This window comes from Furipterus horrens, unplaced genomic scaffold (genome assembly GCF_987537825.1).
Source record: "Furipterus horrens unplaced genomic scaffold, mFurHor1.1.pri manual_scaffold_15, whole genome shotgun sequence".
NCBI lineage: Eukaryota > Metazoa > Chordata > Mammalia > Chiroptera > Furipteridae > Furipterus > Furipterus horrens.
Window position 1 is genome coordinate 21,841,656 of NW_028327185.1, and position 20,208 is coordinate 21,861,863.

Below are 20,208 nucleotides of genomic sequence, written 5' to 3' on the forward strand. Positions count from 1 at the left end.
AAGCAATGACTTACAACCAAGACTACTCTATCCAGCAAAGCTATCATTTAGAATGGAAGGGCAGATAAAGTGCTTCCCAGACAAGGTAGAGCCAAAACAGTTCATCATCACCAAGCCATTATTATATGAAATGTTAAAGGGACTTATTTAAGGAAAAGAAGATCAAAACTATGAACACTAAAATGACAACAAACTCACAACTATCAACAACTGAATCTAAAAAATAAAAACAAAATCCAACTAAGCAAACCAGAATAGGAAAAGAATCATAGGTATGGGGAGCACTTGGAGGGTTATCAGCTGGGAGAGGGAAGAGGGGAAATGGGGAAATGATGCAGGGATTAAGAAGCATAATTTGTTATACGAAATAGAGGGAAGTTAATAATATAGGAAAGGGTGAAGCCAAAGTACTTACATGCACAACCCATGGAGATGAACTAAGCAGGGGTGGGATCGTTGGAGGGAACAGGGGTACTGGGCATAGGGGAGCAAAGGGAAAAACAAAATTGCTTCTACTGTAACAACATAATCAATAAAATATACTTAAAAAATAAAATAAAAAAATTTTTTTTAAATAAAGAATATAAAAAGGAATTACTTCTCCTTTAAGATGAGTTAAAAACTTTGGAACAGAATCTTTTAAGAATTGCTATCCTAAAACAAAGCAAAAACAGAGCAAAACAGAACAAAAAAACCCAAAACTAGGGATCTATAAATAGTAGGTATGTTAACCAATGACTATATTTACCTCCAACTATCTTTTGGCTTAAAACTCTTGTTAAATTTAGTTTGGGACTCTTCAATATGAAGGAAAAGCAAAACAAAACAGCCATTTCTCCCAGAAAAAGAGGCTAAATGTCTGAATTAACATTAGACTATCCAAGAAGAGGTTTTACAGAACTCTCTCTCTCTCTTTTTTTAAATAATAGAACTCTTATTCAGTAAATCAGGCCAGGTGCCAATTCAGAAAACCTACCGTTGACTTAGTGTGGGATGTTGTAGTAAATGTTTCAGCCAGGTGCTTCTTATCACATTTCGAAGTTCATGGTTATTGCGGGCTGACAACACACCAACTACCACATCATAGTGACTAGATTTCCATGGAGGAGATAGGGCCAATTGATCTAGAAATAAGGAACAATACATTAGAAATGTCATGCCTCAATTACTAAGTTCAATATATAAGATAAAAAAGTTTATTACAATATAATATACATTCATGTTTGTAGAAAATACAAATAAATACAAAAAGAAATAACATATTGGTGTCTTCCACACATATGTATGTACTCATGCTCACATAAATATATAAATCCATCCAAACAAACAAGACGTTTACAACAAGAATCAGTTTGGAAAGGCACTGTGGCATAAACTACAGAATGGGCAGTAAAAGTCAGGTCATAGTCAGAATCCTGGCTATCTGTATTACATATAAAAGTTATTTCACATCTTGAACCTCAGTTTCCTTAACTATGAATGGACATAATAATACTTCTCATGGAGTTGTAAATTAAAAGGGATAATGTGTATAAACATCCTGGTTTGGCACCAGCCAAATAGTAGGCATTCAATGGCAACTAACAACAACAAAAATGTGCTTTCAAAGGTGAAGTCCTACCTTCATATTAATTATGAGGTTTGGGAGATTGAAGCTGAAAGGCTCCCAGGCTGGAAAGTATGATACCAGAACCCTTATTAATGCCAATAAAGTCTACAGCCAGCAAACTTTTTGTCACTTACTAAATATGCTAAAGAACAAAGGAGGAGAAGTAACATTTCTAGTAAAAAAAAAAAAGTATCAAGTGACAAGCGAATGGCTCATTTTTTACTATTGTAAGGTCTAATGGGCAGGATTATATTTTAAAAATGTGTCCTTAGAAGACCGAAGGGAAAGATACTTTGTTTTTTTTTTGTCACCAGTTTCAAAGCTTGAGTTACAAGCTTATAAATAGCTCCGATGAGGGATCTATTTCAATTCTTTCTCCAATGGTGGGAAGTGATCCAAAATGTTTTCAAAAATAAATTACTGAAGGTCAGAGATCTATACTACATTAAATGCAATATTTTTATATGCAACAGGATCTAGGTATTCAGTCAAAAGACAAGAAAAACATGTCATTTTTTCCAAAGGACTAATTAAGTAATAAAAAGAAAATCTGGGGACAGATTCTTCTAATAGTATAATTTAAGGGTATTACATTGTAACAGTTATAGGAATACAGGAATTTTTGTGTACATACCTTATTTTCCACAATAGGTATGTTCCTTAGAAGGTACTTCTGTTCTAAATGGATTAGAGATACTTATTTTCTCACCCTAACACGAATCTTGCACTAAAACAAATTCTTTTATAAAGGCACAATTATTTTTAATGTAAACCCCAATTTTCATGAATTAAGGTCGCTTATTAACAGGCTATATTTATTGAACACCTACTGTGTACTAAGTACCATGTATAGAGTATGATTTTAATGCTTCGCATGTAGAGTATCATTTAAGGCTCACAATCCTATGAGGGAGGGAGGTTAGGCTCCTTGTTAAACACACAACAAAACAGACACAGAATTCCAGTAACGCCCCCTTAGTCAAACAGCTAGTAAACGGCTAGGCTAAGACTTAATTCCGGCAATCTAACTGCATTCTCATCACTATTTTATTGCATAGCTGTAAAGCTTAATACAGCTCATCTGAGTCTAAATTCTGATCTGATAACACCAGTTCAAGTGGTGAATTAGTGATAAGTGAATCACTGAAAATGCTGGTTAGCATTTTAATATTTTTTTTAACTAATGGTCCAAGGACATTTTTTTCTCAGATATAACTATACAAGGAAAGTTGCACCTACTGCTGGAACTAACTCTAAGTGAGGATGAATTTGAAGAATAACTGAAATGCTTATGTAGCATTTGTGATGCTATCCCACCGCACCCCCCACTTTCTCAAAGAGAAATATTAACAGTAAGTGCATTTTCGTGACAGGAGCGAGGCAAGTGTAGTAACCACACATATGTAAGACTGATTCCATAGTCAACATCTGCATAGACAGTATCAGTAAGAAGGTATTTAAATACCTTGTGCCCCAGTTTCCTAATCAGAGAGACGGGATACCAAAAAAAATGTCTTTAGATACTCTATTTCACCCATTTCAAAATGTCTTCTGAAAAGATTAAGAGCAGAAGGCCTATTGAACCTAAATGCCTCATTTATCTGACATCAGAAAACAAGGTTGCTGCACACAAGTGAAATTTCAAAATAATTAATAATCCCTTTAAATGCCAAACATCATTACCTTATTTTGATTGTTGATTAAAATAAATCTTTTAAGTCTGTATTATAAAGAACATAATTTAACCCTTTCTAGATGACAAAATCTTCATAAACAATTTCTCAAATTTATCTCTTTCTCATCCTTCATTCCAGCCTCTGCTTCTCCCTGATTTCTGATATGACTCCATATCACACAAGAGTTTTCTAAAAATAAATCAGTAACTAACTGAACATGGAGATAACCACGTGGTATGAGAAAATCCCATGGATTATGGCTGTAAACTACCTTCTGATCCCACTCCTGCCCGTCAATCCTCACTGCTTCTAACCCATGTCTAAGCTACTTCTGTTGAACTGCTTTACTTTACATGCATTTCTCTTTCTCGCAGAAGAGATGTACGTGGCAGATTTTGGCCTTCTGGAGAACTTCTACTTCCACGTATATTAAAAAATAGGTATCCAATGACTCAACCAAAAAATTCAGAATAAATGAATTCAGTAAAGTTGCAGGATACAAAATCATTTATATGCACTGCAAATATCAGTTATATTTCTATACACTAACATACTGTCAGAAAAAAATTAAGAAAACAATACTATTTACAAGTATTACATCAACAAAAAGAATAATATACCTAGGAATACATGTAACCAAGGAGGTGAAAGACCTATATAATGAAAACTATAAGACACTGATGAAAGAAATGGAAGATGATACAAATAACTGGAAAAATATACTGTGCTCATGGGTTGTAGGAAATAGTTAAAACGCCCACACTACCCAGAGTAATCCACAGGTTCAACACAATTTCTATCAAAATTCCAATGGCAATTTTTTAAAGACTTTATTTTTAGAGCAAGGGAAACAGAGGGAGAAAGAGAGGGAGAGATACATCAATGTGATTGCCTACTGCACACCCCCAACTGGGGGCCCAGCCTGCAACACGGGCATGTGCCTTGATGGGAATCGAACTGACAATCCTTTGGTTTTCAGGCCAGCACTCAGTCCACTGAACCATACCAGCCAGGGCTCCAATGGCAATTTTTACATAAATATAACCAACAATCCTAAAATTTGTATGGAACCACAGAAGACCCAATATACCCAAAGCAATTTTGAAAAGGAAAACAAAGCTGGAGGCATCACAATCCCTGATTTCAAACTATGTTACAAAGCTACAGTAATCAAAACTGGTACTGGCATAACAACAGGCAGATCACTGGAAAAAATAGAGTCCAGGGAGAAACTCACATATATATGGTCAATTAATTTATGACAAATGAACCAAGAATATACAATGGGGGAAAAGTCTCTTCAACAAATCATGGTGGGAAAAATGGAGATACATGCAAAAGAATCAACCTGGAATGCTTACACAATACACAAAAATCAATTCAGAGTAGATTAGACATGAACCTAAAACCTAAAACCTAAGACCTAAAACCATAAAACTCGTAGAAGAAAACATAAGCAGTAGGCTCCTTGACATTGGTCTTGCTGATGACCTTTTGTATTTGAAACCAAAAACAAAAGCAAAAAAAGCAAAAATACACAAGTAGGATTATATCACACTAAAAAGTTTCTGTACAGCAAAGGAAACCATCAACAAAATAAAAAGGTGACCTACTGAGTGGGAGAAAATATTTGTAAATCATGCATCTCATGGGAGTTAATATCTAAAATACATAAAGAACCCACACAACTCAAACACAAAAAAAACAATCCAATTTAAAGATGGGCAGAGGGTGCCCTATCCCTCTCACAAGCACACCCACACCTCTCTTCCCTCTCAGGTGTGCATCTTTACTTTTCTCTTCTAAACTCTTAAGAGTCCCCAGGGGACTTGCAACCAAGGGGAGCAGCGGACAGCAGCAGCCCAACTGAGGCCAACCCCCTGAACCTGTCTCCAGGGCTCCCCACTGACTTTTCATTGAGCTGACACCAGTCCTGTCTTAGCTCACTTCTTTTTCTTTTTCTTATAGTTTTATTACACATTTTATTAGCTCTCAAGAGTGGGTTCATGCTGTTTGAAATTGAGGAACTAATATACCTTTGAATAATACATCTCTAACTTTCCTCTTCATCTTTTTTCCCGTTTACTGAATTTATTGAGGTGACACTGGCTAACAAAATTATTCACGTTTCAGATGCACTTCCACAGCACTTCATCTGTAAACTTTACTGTGTGTTCACCAACCCAGGTCAGGTCTCCTTCCATCACCATTTATCTCCCCTCAACTCTCTTCCATCTTCTTTTGCCCTCAGTCCGCCCAGCAATCACACTGTTGTCTGTGGCCACGAGTTTTGTCTCTTTTTGGCTCAATTCACCTGCTCACCCTTCAGCATAGCCGTCAGCTTGCTCGCTAAGAGCCTGTCTCTATTTTACTTGTTAGTTCATTTTGTTCATTAGACTACACATATAAGTGAAATCAAATGGTACTTGTCTTTCTCTGATTGGCTTATTTCACTTAGCATAAATTTCTTCAGGTCCATCCATGCTGTTGCAAAAGGTAAGATTTCCTACTTTCTTACAGCTGAGTAGTATTCCATTGTGTAAACGTACCACAGCTTTTTTATCTACTCATCTACTGATGGGCACTTGAGCTGCTTCCAGATCTTGACTATTGTAAATAATGCTGCAATAAACATAGGGGTGCCTATATTCTTCCAAATTAGTGTTTTGGGTTTCTTTGGACAAATTCCCAGATGTGGGTAGTTCCATTTTTTATTTTTTTGAGGGAACTCCATACTGCTTATGACAAAAAAAAAAACAAAACAAACAAACAAACAAACAAAAAAACCCCAAGAACATACACAGGAAAAAAGTCTCTTCAATAAATCATGCTGGAAAAAATTGGTGGCTGCACCAGTCTGCATTCCCACCAACAACGCATGAGGGTTCCTTTTTCTCCACATCCTTATCAGCACTCGTTTGTTCATTTATTGATGACACTCATTCTGACAGGTATCAGGTTATATCTCATTGTGGTTTTAATCTGCGTTTCTCTGATGATTAGTGGCATTGAGAATCTTTTCGTATGTCTACTGGCCTTCTGTATGTCCTCTCTGAACAAGTGTCTATTCAGGTCCTTTTACCATGTTTTAAATAAATGGTTTGTCTTTTTTGATGCTGAGTTTTATAAGCTCTTTACAAATTTTAAATATTAACCCCTCATGAGATGTATTATTGGCAAATATGTTCTCCCATTTGGTAGGTTGTTGTTTCATTTTGTTGATGGTTTCCTTTGCTGTGCAAAGCTTTTTTAGTTTGATGTAGTCCTATTTGTTTTTCTTTTATTTCTCTTGCTCGAGAAGATATATCAGAAAAAATGTTATGAGAAATGTCCAAGATTTTATTGCCTATGCTTTCTTCTAGAATTTTTTATGATTTTGAGTCCAACATTTAAGTCTTAATTCATTTTGAGTTTATTCTTGCATATGGTATAAAAAGGTGGTCTAGTTTTTTGGGGTCTTTTTTTGCATGTATCTGTCCAATTTTTCACAACACTCTTTATTCAAGAGACTACCTTGACCACACTGTATGTTTTTGCCTTTGTTAATACTGACTATAAAGGTGTGGGTTTATTTCTGGGCAATATCAAGTGACCAGAAATGGCTGGGTTTATTTCTAGGCTTCTATTCTGTTCCACTGACCTATATGTCTGTTTTTAAGCCAGTACCATGCTTTGATTACTGTGGGCTTATAGTATAGTTTGTTATCAGGTAACATGATTCCTCCCACTTTTTTCTTCTTTCTCAAGTCTGCTGGGGATATTTGGGGTGTATTGCAGTTCAACATAAATTTTTGGAATATTTGTTCTGGTTCTGTGAAATACAGCATTGGTATCTTGATAGGAATGGCACTAAATATATAGATTTCTTTGGGTAGTATGGGCATTTTAATGATGTTGATTCTTTCTATCCATGAACATGGTACATGTTTCCCCTTATTTATATCTTCTTCAGTGTCTTATAATTTTCCACAGGTCTTTTACACCCTTGGTTAAATTTATTCCTAGGTATTAGATTTTCTTGAAGCAATTGTGAATGGGATTGTTTTCTTAGCTTCCCTTTCTGATAGTTCATTATTGATGTATAAAAATGCAACTGATTTCTGGATATTTATTTTGTATCTTGCTACTTTACTAAATTCATGTATCAGTTCTAGTACTTTTTTGGTTGAATCTTTAGGGTTCTTCACATACAGTATTACGTCATCTGCAAATAATGACAATTTTACTATTCAGACTCTCCAATTCTTCCTGTGTTAGTTCTGGAAGATTGCATGTTTTTAGAAATTTACCCAATTCTTCCAGATTGTCCAATTTGTTGACATATAATTATTTGTAATACTTTCTTACAATCCCTTCTTTTCTGTGGAGTTAGTTGTTACTTCTCCTCTTTCATTTCTGATTTTATTTATTTGGGTTCTCTTTTTTCCTGATGATTCTAGTTAAAGATTTGTTCTTTAGACTCTACTTCATTTATTCCTGCTCTGATCTTATTATTTCCTTCCTTCTACTCACTATGGGCTTTGTTTGTTGTTCTTTTTTCAAGTTCCTTTAAGTGTAAAGTTAGATAAATTACTTGAGATTTTTCTTGTGTCTTGAGATAGGTCTATAATGCTATGAATTTTCCTCTTAGGATTGCTGTCACTGTGTCCCATAGACTTTGGAATGCTGTATTCTTATTCCCATTTGTTCAAAGGTATCTTTTCATTTCCTCCTTGATCTCACTGTTAACCCATTCATTGTTTAGTAACATGTTATTTAGCCTCTGTGTGTTCGTGTTTTTCTTTCTTGTGACTGATTCCTAGTTTCATACCATTGTGATCAGAGGTGCCTGATGTGATTTTAATCTTCTTAAACTTATTGAGACTTGTTTTGTGTCCTAATATGTAATCTATCCTAGAAAATGTTCCATGTGCACTTGAAAAGAATGCACATTCTGCAGATTTGGAGTAAAATGCTCTGAAGATACTAAATTCATCTGATCTAGCGTGTCACTTAAGGCCACCACTTCTTAGTTGATTTTCTGTCTAGAAGACCTATCAGCTGATGTCAATAGAGTGTTAAAACCCCATACTATGACTGTATGTCCTTTATGTCCATCAAGATTTGCTATATATATTTAGGTGCTCCTATGTTGGGTGCATACATGTTTACATGGGTCATATATTCTTGTTAGATTGATCCCTTCAGCATAATGTAGTGTCCTTCTTTGTCTTACTATATAGCCTTGGTCTTAAAAGTCTATTTTGTCTAATATAAGTATTGCTAGCCCCACTGATTCTCCCTTTCCATTTGAATGAAATATCTTTTCCAGCCCTTTACTTTTAGTCTGTATCTTTCATTTTGAGGTGAGTCTCCTGTAGAAAGCCTATATATGGGTCTTTTTTCCTTATCCACTTAGCAATCCTATGTCTTTTTTAAAATCATATTTTATTGATTATACTATACAGTTGTCCCAATTTTTCCCTCTTTGCTACCCTCTCCCAGCATCCCCCACTCCCTCAGGCAATCCCCCCACCACTGTTCACATCCATGGGTCATGCATATAGATTCTTTGGCTACTCCATTTCCTATACTGTATTTTACATCCCCATGGCTATTCTGTAATTACCTATTTGCACTTCTTAATCCCCTCACCTCTTCACCCATTCCCTCATATCCCCTTCCCATCTGGCAACCATCAAAACACTCTCCATGTCCATGATTCTGTCTCTGTTACTCTTATTTCCTTAGTTTGCTTTTTACATTCAATTATTGATAGATATGTACTTCTGCCATTTTATTGTTCATAGTTTTGATCTTTTTCTTAAATAAGTCCCTGTAACATTTCATATAATAATGATTTGGTGATGATGAACTCCTTTAGTTTTTCTTCTCTGAGAAGCTCTTTACCTGCCCTTCGATTCTAAATGATATCTTTGTTGGGATAGCAATCTTGGCTGTAGATCCCTGTCTTTCATGACTTTGAATACATCTTGCCAGTCCCTTCTTGCATGCAAAGTTTCTTTTGAGAAATCAGCTGAGTCTTATGGGAACTCCCCTGTGAGTAACTAACTGCTTCTCTCTTGCTGCTTTTAAGAATCTCTCTTTAAGTGTTGGCATTTTAATTATGATGTGTCTTGGTGAGAGCCTCTCTGGGTTCATCTGGTTTGGGACCCTGCATTTCCCAGACTTGTGTCTCTTTCCTTCACCAGATTAGGTACATTTTCAGTTGTTATTTCTTCAAATAGGTTCTTGATCCCCTGCTCTCTTTCTCCTCCTTCTTGTATCCCCATAATGCTGATGTTGTTTCCCAAAGGTCCCCTAAACTATCCTCATTTTTTAAGTCTTTTTCCCTGTTGCTGCTGATTGGGTGTTTCCTCCTATCTTTTCTTCAATATTGCTGATTCTTCTTCCAACCTACTGTTTATTCTTTGTAGAGTATTCCTCATTTCTCATTTGTTATTTTTTATGGTTTCTATGTCCTTTTTCATGCCGTTGTAGTTCTAAGTTCCTTGAGCATCCTTATAACCAATTTTTGAATTCTATATATTGGTAAATTGCTTGTCTCCACTTCATTTAGGTCTTTTTTCTGGAAATTTCTCCTATTCTTTCACTTGTGGCATGCTTCTTTGTCTCCCCATTTTGGCAGCCTATCTGTGTATGTTTCTATGTATTAGGTAGATCATTATGACTCCCAGTCTTTGTAATGTGGCATTATGTAGTAGGTGTCTACGGGGTCCAGTGATGCAGTCTCCTCAATCACCTGAGCTGGGTGCTCCAGAAATGTACCTTGTGTTGGTTATGTGGGCCCTCCTCTTGTAACGGGTTGGCCAAAAAGTTTTTTTCCATAAGGTGTCTCTAGTAAGTACTTAGTTGTCTTTCACTTCATTTGAAAATTTTTTGTTAAGATTGTATTGTGACAGCTGTCACATTAGTGTGCATTTTAAAAATATTTATCAAAATTGGTGAAATTTATTTGCAAGCATTTTAATACTGAAGATGGAAAAAAATATACAACATTTTCAGCATATTATGCTTTATTATTTTCAAGAAAGGTAATAATGCAACTGAAGTGCAAAAAAAGATTTGTGCAGTGTATGGAGAAGGTGCTGTGACTGATGGAAGATGTCAAAAGTGGTTTGTGAAGTTTCTTGGTGCTATTGACATTTGGCCAAATAATTCTTTGCTGTTGGGCTGTCTTATGCGCTGGAAGATGTTTAGCAGCACTCCTGGCCTCTACCCACTAAAAGCCAATAGCAAAGATAGCTGACATACTCAAAATATCCAAATCAATAAAGTTACTGGTGAAAATGAAAAATGTGTATTTTATTTTATGAAAAAAGTCATATGGACTTTTTGGCCCAACCAATAATTGAGTCCCGATAGCTATGACCCATTTGTGCATGGGATTGACCGTCAGGCTGACTGACTGTGAGGCTCAACACCAACCATGGCGTGCAAGCTACAACGCAGGTACAGACCACATGAAGCAGAATTTGCTTCAGCGGGGTTTGGTGCCTGCCAAGATCTCTCCGAATATGCCACCTTTGAAGCTTATTGCATCCTACTCTGAGGCTGTTTGAAGCTAGCTACTGGGTGTGTTGGTTCTGGGCTTCTTGAGATGGACTCTGGTGCAAGTCAATATAAGGCGTTGCCTGTGATTGGTCCTGGACAACCTGTAAGGAGCTACAAAGTCATTCAGTTTGTGGCTGCCTCCACTGGGCCTGGATACACATGGGAAGGTCCAAACTTCACACAAAGGTCAGCTTTTACCAGCACAATTCGAGGGGCAAGTCAGCGAAAGTCCCAAGACACCCTGAGATCCGTCTCCACTTGCTGACCATATGTTAGGTTGTCACTAAACTAGCCTCTGACTGTACTCTTCAGCACGGCATAAATTTGCAGGTTGGGGCAGGAGGGAGTCCTGAGGGTGGGGCTAGTGCTTTCATTTGAGGCTGATGCCCCATGGAGGGGAATGTGCCACCAAAGAAATATGGTGTCTGCAGTGTGTGGGAACAACTCAGCACAGGGATTCTGGAGGCTGTCCTTCAGCTCTCCCTAGAGCCACAAATCCCAGACTTCCTCATGTAACTCTAGTCTGCTCCACCCTTCCTTTGCCAGAGCTCAGGGCAAGTGGCTGCAAACAAAATTTTTTGAGTTGGTCCTTTAAGAGGGTACCTATGTCTCAAGCAGACTCCCATCTCTCCGTGGTGGATAGAAACCTCACTGCTTTTCACATCCAGATTTTATGTAGACTGGGGAGCCTGGCTTGGTGTTTTGACTCTATGCTTCTCAGGGAAAACCCCCCACAGCTGAGATATCCTTCCTGAACCTCAACTGCCTTCCACTGGAGTGGGCTGGCACCTTTCACATCTCCACCCCTCCTACCAGTCTCAATGCACCTTCTTCTGTGAATCTTTGCTTATAAGTCTTCTCTTCAGTTAGTCTTCACTTGCTTATTCAGGATGACTCTTTTATAATTTAGTAGTTCCAATTTGGTTCAGGGAGGAGGTGAGTGTAGTTTCCCCCTACTCTGCCACCATATCAGATCTATTGGCTCACTTCTTTCCTGTGGCATTTGTAGACAGTCAAAGCAGCCCTGCCTAGGGCTGTCTCCTATTGCTTCTTTTATCATAAGCTCTTCCTTCGTTTCACTATCCCTAGCTTTAATAAGTGTACTCTCAAAATCATCTGCACTTCCATTGTGACATCCTCCCTACACAAAGTCAAGAATCCACACACTGTAGGCCAGTCATAGGCAGATCCGCTCTGGGCCCGGTTCCTGCCTGGTAACAGAATGATAAAGCAGGAAGGCGGTAGCCTGGGTTCATGGTGGTCAGGGAGCTCCCCTTCCCCATCCCTTTTCTGTATCTTCCATCTCAGACTTTGTGGACAAAAGAAATAAATATCTACTTTAAGCCAAAATAAAGTAAAAATAAAAACAGAATAAGAATGGGCAGAGGATCTGAATAGACATTTTCCCAAAGACATACACATGCCTAACATGTACAGGAAAAGATGTTCAATGTCATTATCATCAGGGAAATGCAAATCAAAATCATAATGAGATACCACCTCAGACCTGTCAGAATAACTATTATCAAAAAGACAAGAGCCCTGACTGATTTAGCTCAGTTGGTTGGGCATCGTCCTGCAAAGTGAAAGGTCATCAGTTTGATTCCTGGTCAGGGTACATGTCTCAGTTGCAGGTTCAGTCTGGCTGAAGCACACACAAGAGGCAACCAATCGATGTTTCTCTCTCACATCAATATTTCTCTCTCACATTAATATTTCTCTCTCTCTTTTTCCCTCCCTTCCTGTCCCTAAATACAGTTTTTAAAAGACAAGAAATAACAAATGGTGAGGCTGTGGAGAAAGGGAACACTTGTGTACTGTTTGTGTGATTGTAAACTGGTGCAGCCACTATACCAGTGTGGAGGTTCCTCAAAAGCTTAAAAATTGCAATACCATAGAATCCAGCAATTTTACTTCTGAGTATTTGGCCAAAGGAAATGAAAACACTAACTCAAAAAGATATGTGCACTCACATGTTCATTTATAATAGCCAAGACATGGAAATATCCTAAGTGTCCATCAATGGATGAATGGTTAAAGAAAATGTGCTATGTATACATAATGGAGTATTGTTCAGCCATAAGAAAAGAATAAAAACTTGCCATTTCCAAAAACATGAATAGACCTTGAGGGCATTATGCTAAGTGAAATAAATCAAAAGAAGACAAATACTATATGATTTCACTTATATGTAGAATCTAAAAAAACCAAACTAAACCTCTGAACTCATATATTTGGTATTAGTGACACAGAGAATATACAGGTAGTTGCCAGAGGCAGGAGCTGAGAGTGGGTGAAATGAGTAAAGGTGGTCAAAAGGTACAAACTTCTAGTTACAAAGTAAGTCACAGGATGCAATGCACAGCATGGTGACTATAGTTAATAATACTGTCTGTATATTTGAAAGTTGCTAAGAGACTAAATGTTAAAAGTTTTCATTACAAGAAAAAAATTGTTAACTATAGTAATGGGTGGTAATTATATATACGTATCTCACATATATGATGTGATATATCACCATATAAATCACCACTATATACATATATGCAACACATACATATATGGAATAATTATGTTGTACATCTGAAACTATAAAATTTCAATTACACCTGGATTTTAAAAAATAGATTTCTTCTACCACATACTATTAGTGTAAATCAGTCTGACAGACTGGTGAGTACTGTGTTACATGGTATAAGACCCAAAATGAATACTCAATAAACACCTGTGTAGGAATGCCCACATTCCTACCTCCACTACACTTTCCTCACCTGCTGCTATGTGTTGTGAATATAGGATACTTAGTTTGATGCTGGTGTTTTGAAACCGGAGAAAAAGAAAAACTAAGAAATAAACATGCGACAAAAGACAATGATAATTCATAGAAGAAATGCAAACAGCCTACAAACCTATGGAAAAGATGTTCAGATTCGCTAGGAATAGTTTGAATCAGAGCAGTAAAATACCAGTTTTCTCCTACATTCAAACTGACAAATTTCTTCTGAAGTGATAATACCCAAATGATTAGTTTTTCAAGAAAATGTTGACAGTTATTTCAAGGTAATGGCTAATCTCCCGTCTGCTGGTAAAAATGTAATTTTGTAGTCTTTTGCAGGACAATTTGCCAAAATACATCACATACCTCAGGATCGTATAACTTTTTTGCCAGCAATTCCATGTCTAAGAAGTTCTTCTAAAGAAACAATCAGTAATGCACCGAAGATCTGTATTCATCACAGTGTCATTTTATTAACAGTGAAAAGCTACAAATTATATACATGTACAAATAAGGAATTGCTTAAATAAATTATGGTGGACGTGCCCTGACTGGTGTGGCTCAGTGGCTTGGGCACCTTTCTGCGAACTGGAAGGTCACCAGTACAATTCCTGGTCAGGGCACATGTCCGAGTTGCGAGTTCAGTCCCTAGCTGGGGTGCATATGAGAGGCAACTGATTGATGTTTCTTTCTAACATCGATGTTTCTCTCCCTCTCTCCTTCCCTCTCTAAAAAATAAAATCTTAAAAAAGAAAATTATACCCTGGCTGCTGTGGCTCAGTGGATTGAGCATCAACCTGCAAACCAAGTGTCGCTGGTTTGATTCCCAGTCAGGGCACATGACTAGGTTGCATGTCAGGTCCCCAGTTGGGGGCACGAGTGAGAGGCAACCACACAGTGATGTTTCTTCCCTCTTTTTCCTTTCCCCTCTCTCTAAAAGTAAATAAACGAATAATTTTTTTAAATTATGGCTGATGTATCTATATGGTAGACTACTTACTATGCAGCCATTAAAGTTATATTGCAAACGATACTAAGTATCGTTCTATATCATATTCAGTAAGATAAGTGGGTTATAAGAACTAGGTACATACTGTATGGTTCTATTTACATAAAGTAAAAATTCAGGCAAATCTCTGCCATTAAAGCAGGATAGGATTACCACTCTGCAGTGAGAAAAGGGGTGGGGGTCAAAGGCAGCTTCTAGGTGTTAGTAGTTTTCTTGTTTTTAATTTGGGTGCTGATTAGTTGGGTGTATTTGGTTTGTGAAAGTATACCAAACTGCACATTTGCATGCACTTTTATGAATGTATATTACACATCAATAAAAAATTTTTAAAATACTAATTTCTCCTAAACATGTATTATAGGTATATGCATTCAAAATCTAATATAAATAATTTTTTTCTGTTTTTTTTCTTAAACAACTTCAAACTTTTCTACAAAGAATATGTTTTACTTTCATAAGAAAAAAATTTTAATATAAGGTCATCATGAAATGTGAACAGATGATCTACAGGTGACAAATTCATTCATCCTTTCCTAGTTTTATTCTCTTGATTCATTCCTTCAAATTACTAAGTACCTCTATGTTCACTGTTCTAGATGGCAGATATACAGCAAGAAACAAATATTCATAGTGTCAAGAATTAAAGCCCTACATAAGCTCCCTGAGGACAATGATCCTTTGTTTTATTTACACATGATGTACAGTAGTCCCTCTCTATATCGCAGTTCACTTATCGTGGCCTCACTGTATCGTGGGATTTAAAAAAGTATCATATTTAATTATTTATCACGGATTTTTCACTATATCTCAGGATTTTGCAGTACTGTATACATATGTTGTTAAAGTTACATAGGTTTAAGAGTGTAGAATATGTTTAAGAGCATAAGTAGTGTTTATAAAAGTGCTGAAAAGGTTAATAAGGGAGTGGGAATGGTTTATAAGTGTGAGGAAAGGGTTTATAAAGCCTTAAAATATATATAAATACTAAAATAAATGTAAGGTTCCTACTTTGTGGATTTTCACCTATCGCTGGGGGGGCGGGGGGTGGTCTAGAATGTAATAACCGCAATAAGTGAAGGAATACTGTATCCTGAGTCTGGCAACCTGCAAGGTTCTGCACTGAAAGTGGATGTCCAAAAGTTTATTGAAGACTGGGAAACTGACTTCAAAACTGATCATTCCAAATAAATCCAAGGATTATTAAAAATCAGACCAAAACTGCCACTCTCAGGTGCATGCTCGCAGACGACATCCATCACAAATAAGCAGAAATCTTGAAAATGAGGAAATCACACAAGTTCATCACAGATCTGCTGATAAAAACAATCATCATACACACACTAGCACGCCCTCGCCAATTCCAGGCACCTCCCAACACACCTCACTAGCAAAGGCATGAGCCTTTCACACCAGACCTGCTGCTTCTTCACCAGGTTCCCTCCCTGACTGTGGGCCAGCTTTTTAAAGTGAGTCATGGCATTAGAAAAGTAGCAGGTGCAAACATGACTCACTTCATTCAGGACCCTGCACAACTGTCACCTCAGGACCTCTCTATTTAAAACAGCATCACAGCATTCTCCAACCTCTTACTCTGCCCTTTTTTGTTATTGTTGCTGCACTTGCCACTACCCCTATGATATTTAATAACTGTTTCCTATGTTCTATCTTCCCTTCTGTAAACTGCATGAAGGCAGGGACTCTATCTTGATTCTGCTGTAATTCCACACCTACAACAGAACAGAGCAGACTCTCAATTATGTGCCGAATTAACGACAAGTCAAAGGGCCTTTTTTTAATATTCAGGGTAAGTAAATCTCCCTTTCAAAAAATATTGCTCAGACTTAATGAGGCTGGAGACAAAGAGAAGAGAAAAGAGAACAAAAACAAGTCTGACAATGTTAATGCAAGGTAAAAAAAAGTTCACAGAATCTTGGGTTTTCTCTCCCGCTTTAGGCTTAAAGGGAAATGAAAACTGCCCACATTTTAGTTTAAACATGGTGACAGCGCTACAAGGAGGAGAGCTGTGGGAATTCCAGCAATCACGGTGCTTCTGCTGCTTTTAGTTTTGAAAGCACTAACAGTGGAAAAGGAAAGTTAGGACTCTCAGCTTTTATTTAGATTAAAATACTATTATCTAACCAGAGGCACAATATCCATTAAAGTCAAATTTATATAACTAGTACTGAGTCCTTGCCTCAGCCTTGTTCCTTTTTCGGGGCCCAACTCCTAGTTCCCCGTCATCCAGCCTAACTGGATGGCATGAGGGCATCATACAGACACTCATGGAATGGGACAAACTTATCTCAAACTAAGAAATCTTCAGGCAGGCCCAGTACATGTTAAGCTTGAAGGCAAGGTTTCACTTGTTTATAGAACCCAAAAGACTGCTGAGGTCATAAATACCCTAAGGACGCTCTGCAAGTACATTCCAGGAGAGCTCACCCATCTCACACACACAAAAAAGGTACCTATGAAACACAAACCCAGCAAATGTTACACAGTGTCTTATATATATGGCACCCCTTCCTCAGTTCAATTTACAAAAGCCAAAATCCTAACCTGTTAAAAGGTTAAATGCCCTGTAACACTGTACTTTCATTAAATCATTTAAATAGTACTTGAATTCTAAATAGCCTTTTTCAAAGAGCCTGTGGTTTGTCCAATAAAAAAGACTGTAAGAGACTGTTACCAGAATAAAGAATCCCAAGGATAACAATGAGATTGCTTTGAGGACAGCCGAATTAGCTTCTATACTTTCTACTTCTAAGTTAAGGCACAGACCCTCCAAATAGTCAACTCTAATTTCTAAAACTTTTGGACAAGGAAACAGTTGTATGGCGTGGAGAGTGGTATAAAAAAAAAAAAAAAAAATTTCCCACGTAGTTAAAAAAAAAAAAAAAAAGGACGATTACCTCATTTAAAAAAGAGCCTTCCAGGTGTCTTTAAAGATCCTAGGGTAAGCCCTTAAAAAAGAAGAAAAATACGGAAACCTTAAGTAGTGTTCGGGCGGTGGAAGCCACTCCCAGAAACGGGCACCTCCTATGGGCCGGGCGTTCTGGTTACGAAGCCGAAAGGTGAGCAGGAGCCCTTGCCTTCCCCCGAGGGGAGGGTTGGGGGCAGACGGACCGACTGAGATGGAGTGGTTGTGTTCACGCGCACTTCATTACTACACACTTCGCAAGCCGCGGTCACAGGTGGGACTCCACTCGTCGCCTGGCTCTACTTGGTGCCCAGATTTGTTTAACCGACTTACATCACAGTTTTCAGAGAATAAAAAATACAGTGTATTCTTGAAGCCAAGCCGAGCCAGCTTTTAACACACGCACAAACACTACCCGCAGAACTGAGAGCTCAGCCTTGACCGAACGAGACGGGCAACTTGGGAAGGAAGGAAGGGACTCAGGGGCCCGAACCGCTGGCCGCTGAAGGACACGCGAGGCTCCGCTCCCGGCAGGCGGGCGACTCCGGCCCGACCTGAGGGGGCCGCAGGACTCGCAGCGGCGGGCGCTGATTTGGGGCCAGGAAGAAAAGCGGGGAGGTGACAGCGGGGACTTGCACGGACCATTAGCGCCCCTCAGGTCTGCCCGACTTTAACGCCAGCGGAGGGAAAGGGCCATCTGTATCGCGAGTCCCCCCGGACTCCCGCCCCCGCGGCCCGCCTGCCCGGCCGGCCCTCACCTGCTGGGTGGACGGCGGAGGCGCGCGCGGGAGGCGGGGAGCGCAGCCGCAGCCAGAGGTGCAGCGCGGCCCCGAGGACGCACGGGCACAGCAGCACCAGCCAGTTTCGCATTGGCCGCCCCCGCCAGCCCCTCGCGCCCCTGTCGCGCGCCGGGCTTTCCCGCGTCCCGGCGGAGAGCAGGGAACCTGCAAATGGGGGCTGTCAACGCCCTTGCGACCGCTCAGGATGCGCCGCCGCCGTCCAGGGTCCTCGGGGTTCCCAGCCCCGCTCCTCCAAGCGCCTCAGACCACGGGCGGCGGCGGCGGCGGCTGGGTGGCCGGAGCCCCGCCCCTCTGCCCGGCCTCCCCCGACCCCTCCCTCCTTTTCTCTCGCTCGCCCCGCCCCTTCTCGTGTCCCCTCCCGCGCCCGCCAGCCAGCCGGGAGCTGAAGTCCCGCTCTGGGCCCTGGCGGGCCGCGCACCAGTGACCCCAAGGCTCAGAAACTACATTTCCCAGAATTACATGCACTTGCTTACATCACTCAGAGGGCTCGGAGGCGATTCGCGAGGCCTCACACTGAGCATGCGCGCCCGTTTTCAACACCGCCTCTCGAAGGCCAAACCCCTCTGACGGCTGAGGGGAGGGGATGCTGGGATTCCCTTTCGGAGTGCGCCGCCGCCGGGGGAGGTTAGCGCCAGTGAGGCTGAGGCCTAAGGAGTTATGTGTGCCTCCTGTCTTCAGTCACGCAGAATGCTGCCTTCTGTGCGAGGCAGGATCTTGCTGACGTGTCCTCGGCCCGAAGAGCGGGCAAGGCTGCCAGATGCCTCGTGTGAGCAGCGAACAATCTAGTATTAGTCCTGGTGCAGCGCGAACCGGCCCTGACGGGCTCTGTGCTCCGGGAGCTGGGAATGAGCAACAGCACCCAGGGGCCGAGCTGCGCGCGGAGGCCCACATGCCCGGGTTCACGCGGCGCCGCAGAACAGGGAGTGGAACAGGTGTGCGTGCCTCCGGCAGCACGTGAACCCTGCGAGCGGAGGGCGCGGCGCGGGGGGGCGGCATCTGCGCGCGCCTCCCCGGTGGAATGCGGCCCCGGGACAGCCCCCGTCCGCTGGCCGAGCGTGCGAGGGCCTCAGTGGAGGCGAGGAGGGACGCATGTGCCGAGGACATCGGGAAGGACGAAAATGGGTGCCAGCTTACGTGTTTTTGTTTAAGTTTCCACAAGTTGTCACGCAAGTCTTGGTCGAAAGCCACAGAAAACCCATTTCAGTAACACAGACTTAAAGGGAAAATGGTAATTGATTCCAGTAACTGAACGGCTCAGGAGGAGACATCTCAGGCACTGGCAATGCCACAGTTTCATTGAGTGGCAAGTTAATTTCAGCACAACCCTCTATTAAAATGACTAGTGGCTTGTTGTCCAATATTGTCTGTACTATATTTCATTTTAGATTCTGTTTTGGCTTAATAGTTGTATAAAAGCTATAAGCCTAAGGAGTTTATACTGTATGTTTATACTTAAAGTAAAAATAAGTTAACTAATACGGTGTCAGAAATCTTTTTTTCCTATAGAGAGTTGTATGTTTATTAGTTATCTATTGCTACTTACTACTCCAAAACTCTTAAAACAACAATAATAATTTATTACCTCTCAGAATTTTTGTAGGTCAGGGATTTGGGAGCTAAGTTCTGGTTCGGGGTGTCCCATGAAGTTTCAGAGACATGTTAGCTGGCGCTGTGATCATCTGAAGGCTTGACTGGCCCTGGAGAATACTTCCTGGGTGGCTCATTTCCCTGGCAGGCTATTGAGCTGCTTTGGTGTCCCCATGCCATGGCAACTTGCTTCCCCAAGAGCCAGAAGTTGAAGAGGCCAGTGCAGAAGCTACAAAGCTTTTTAGGATGAATGCCTGGTAGACACAACACTGTCACT

The 20,208-nt window shown here is 40.0% G+C and overlaps 1 protein-coding gene across 1 annotated transcript in view; it reads right to left on the minus strand.

The window, feature by feature from the left end:
• Positions 1-18,603, minus strand: part of B3GALNT2 (beta-1,3-N-acetylgalactosaminyltransferase 2) — a 60,948-nt gene extending 42,345 nt beyond the window's left edge. The window contains exons 1-2 of the mRNA XM_090263451.1: positions 18,303-18,603; positions 977-1,124 (exon numbers count right to left, since the gene is read on the minus strand). Of these exons, the coding sequence (XP_090119577.1) occupies positions 977-1,124; positions 18,303-18,414 (260 nt within the window). The 5' untranslated portion in view covers positions 18,415-18,603. The remainder of the gene's footprint in view (positions 1-976; positions 1,125-18,302) is intronic.
• Positions 18,604-20,208: the final 1,605 nt, after the last annotated feature.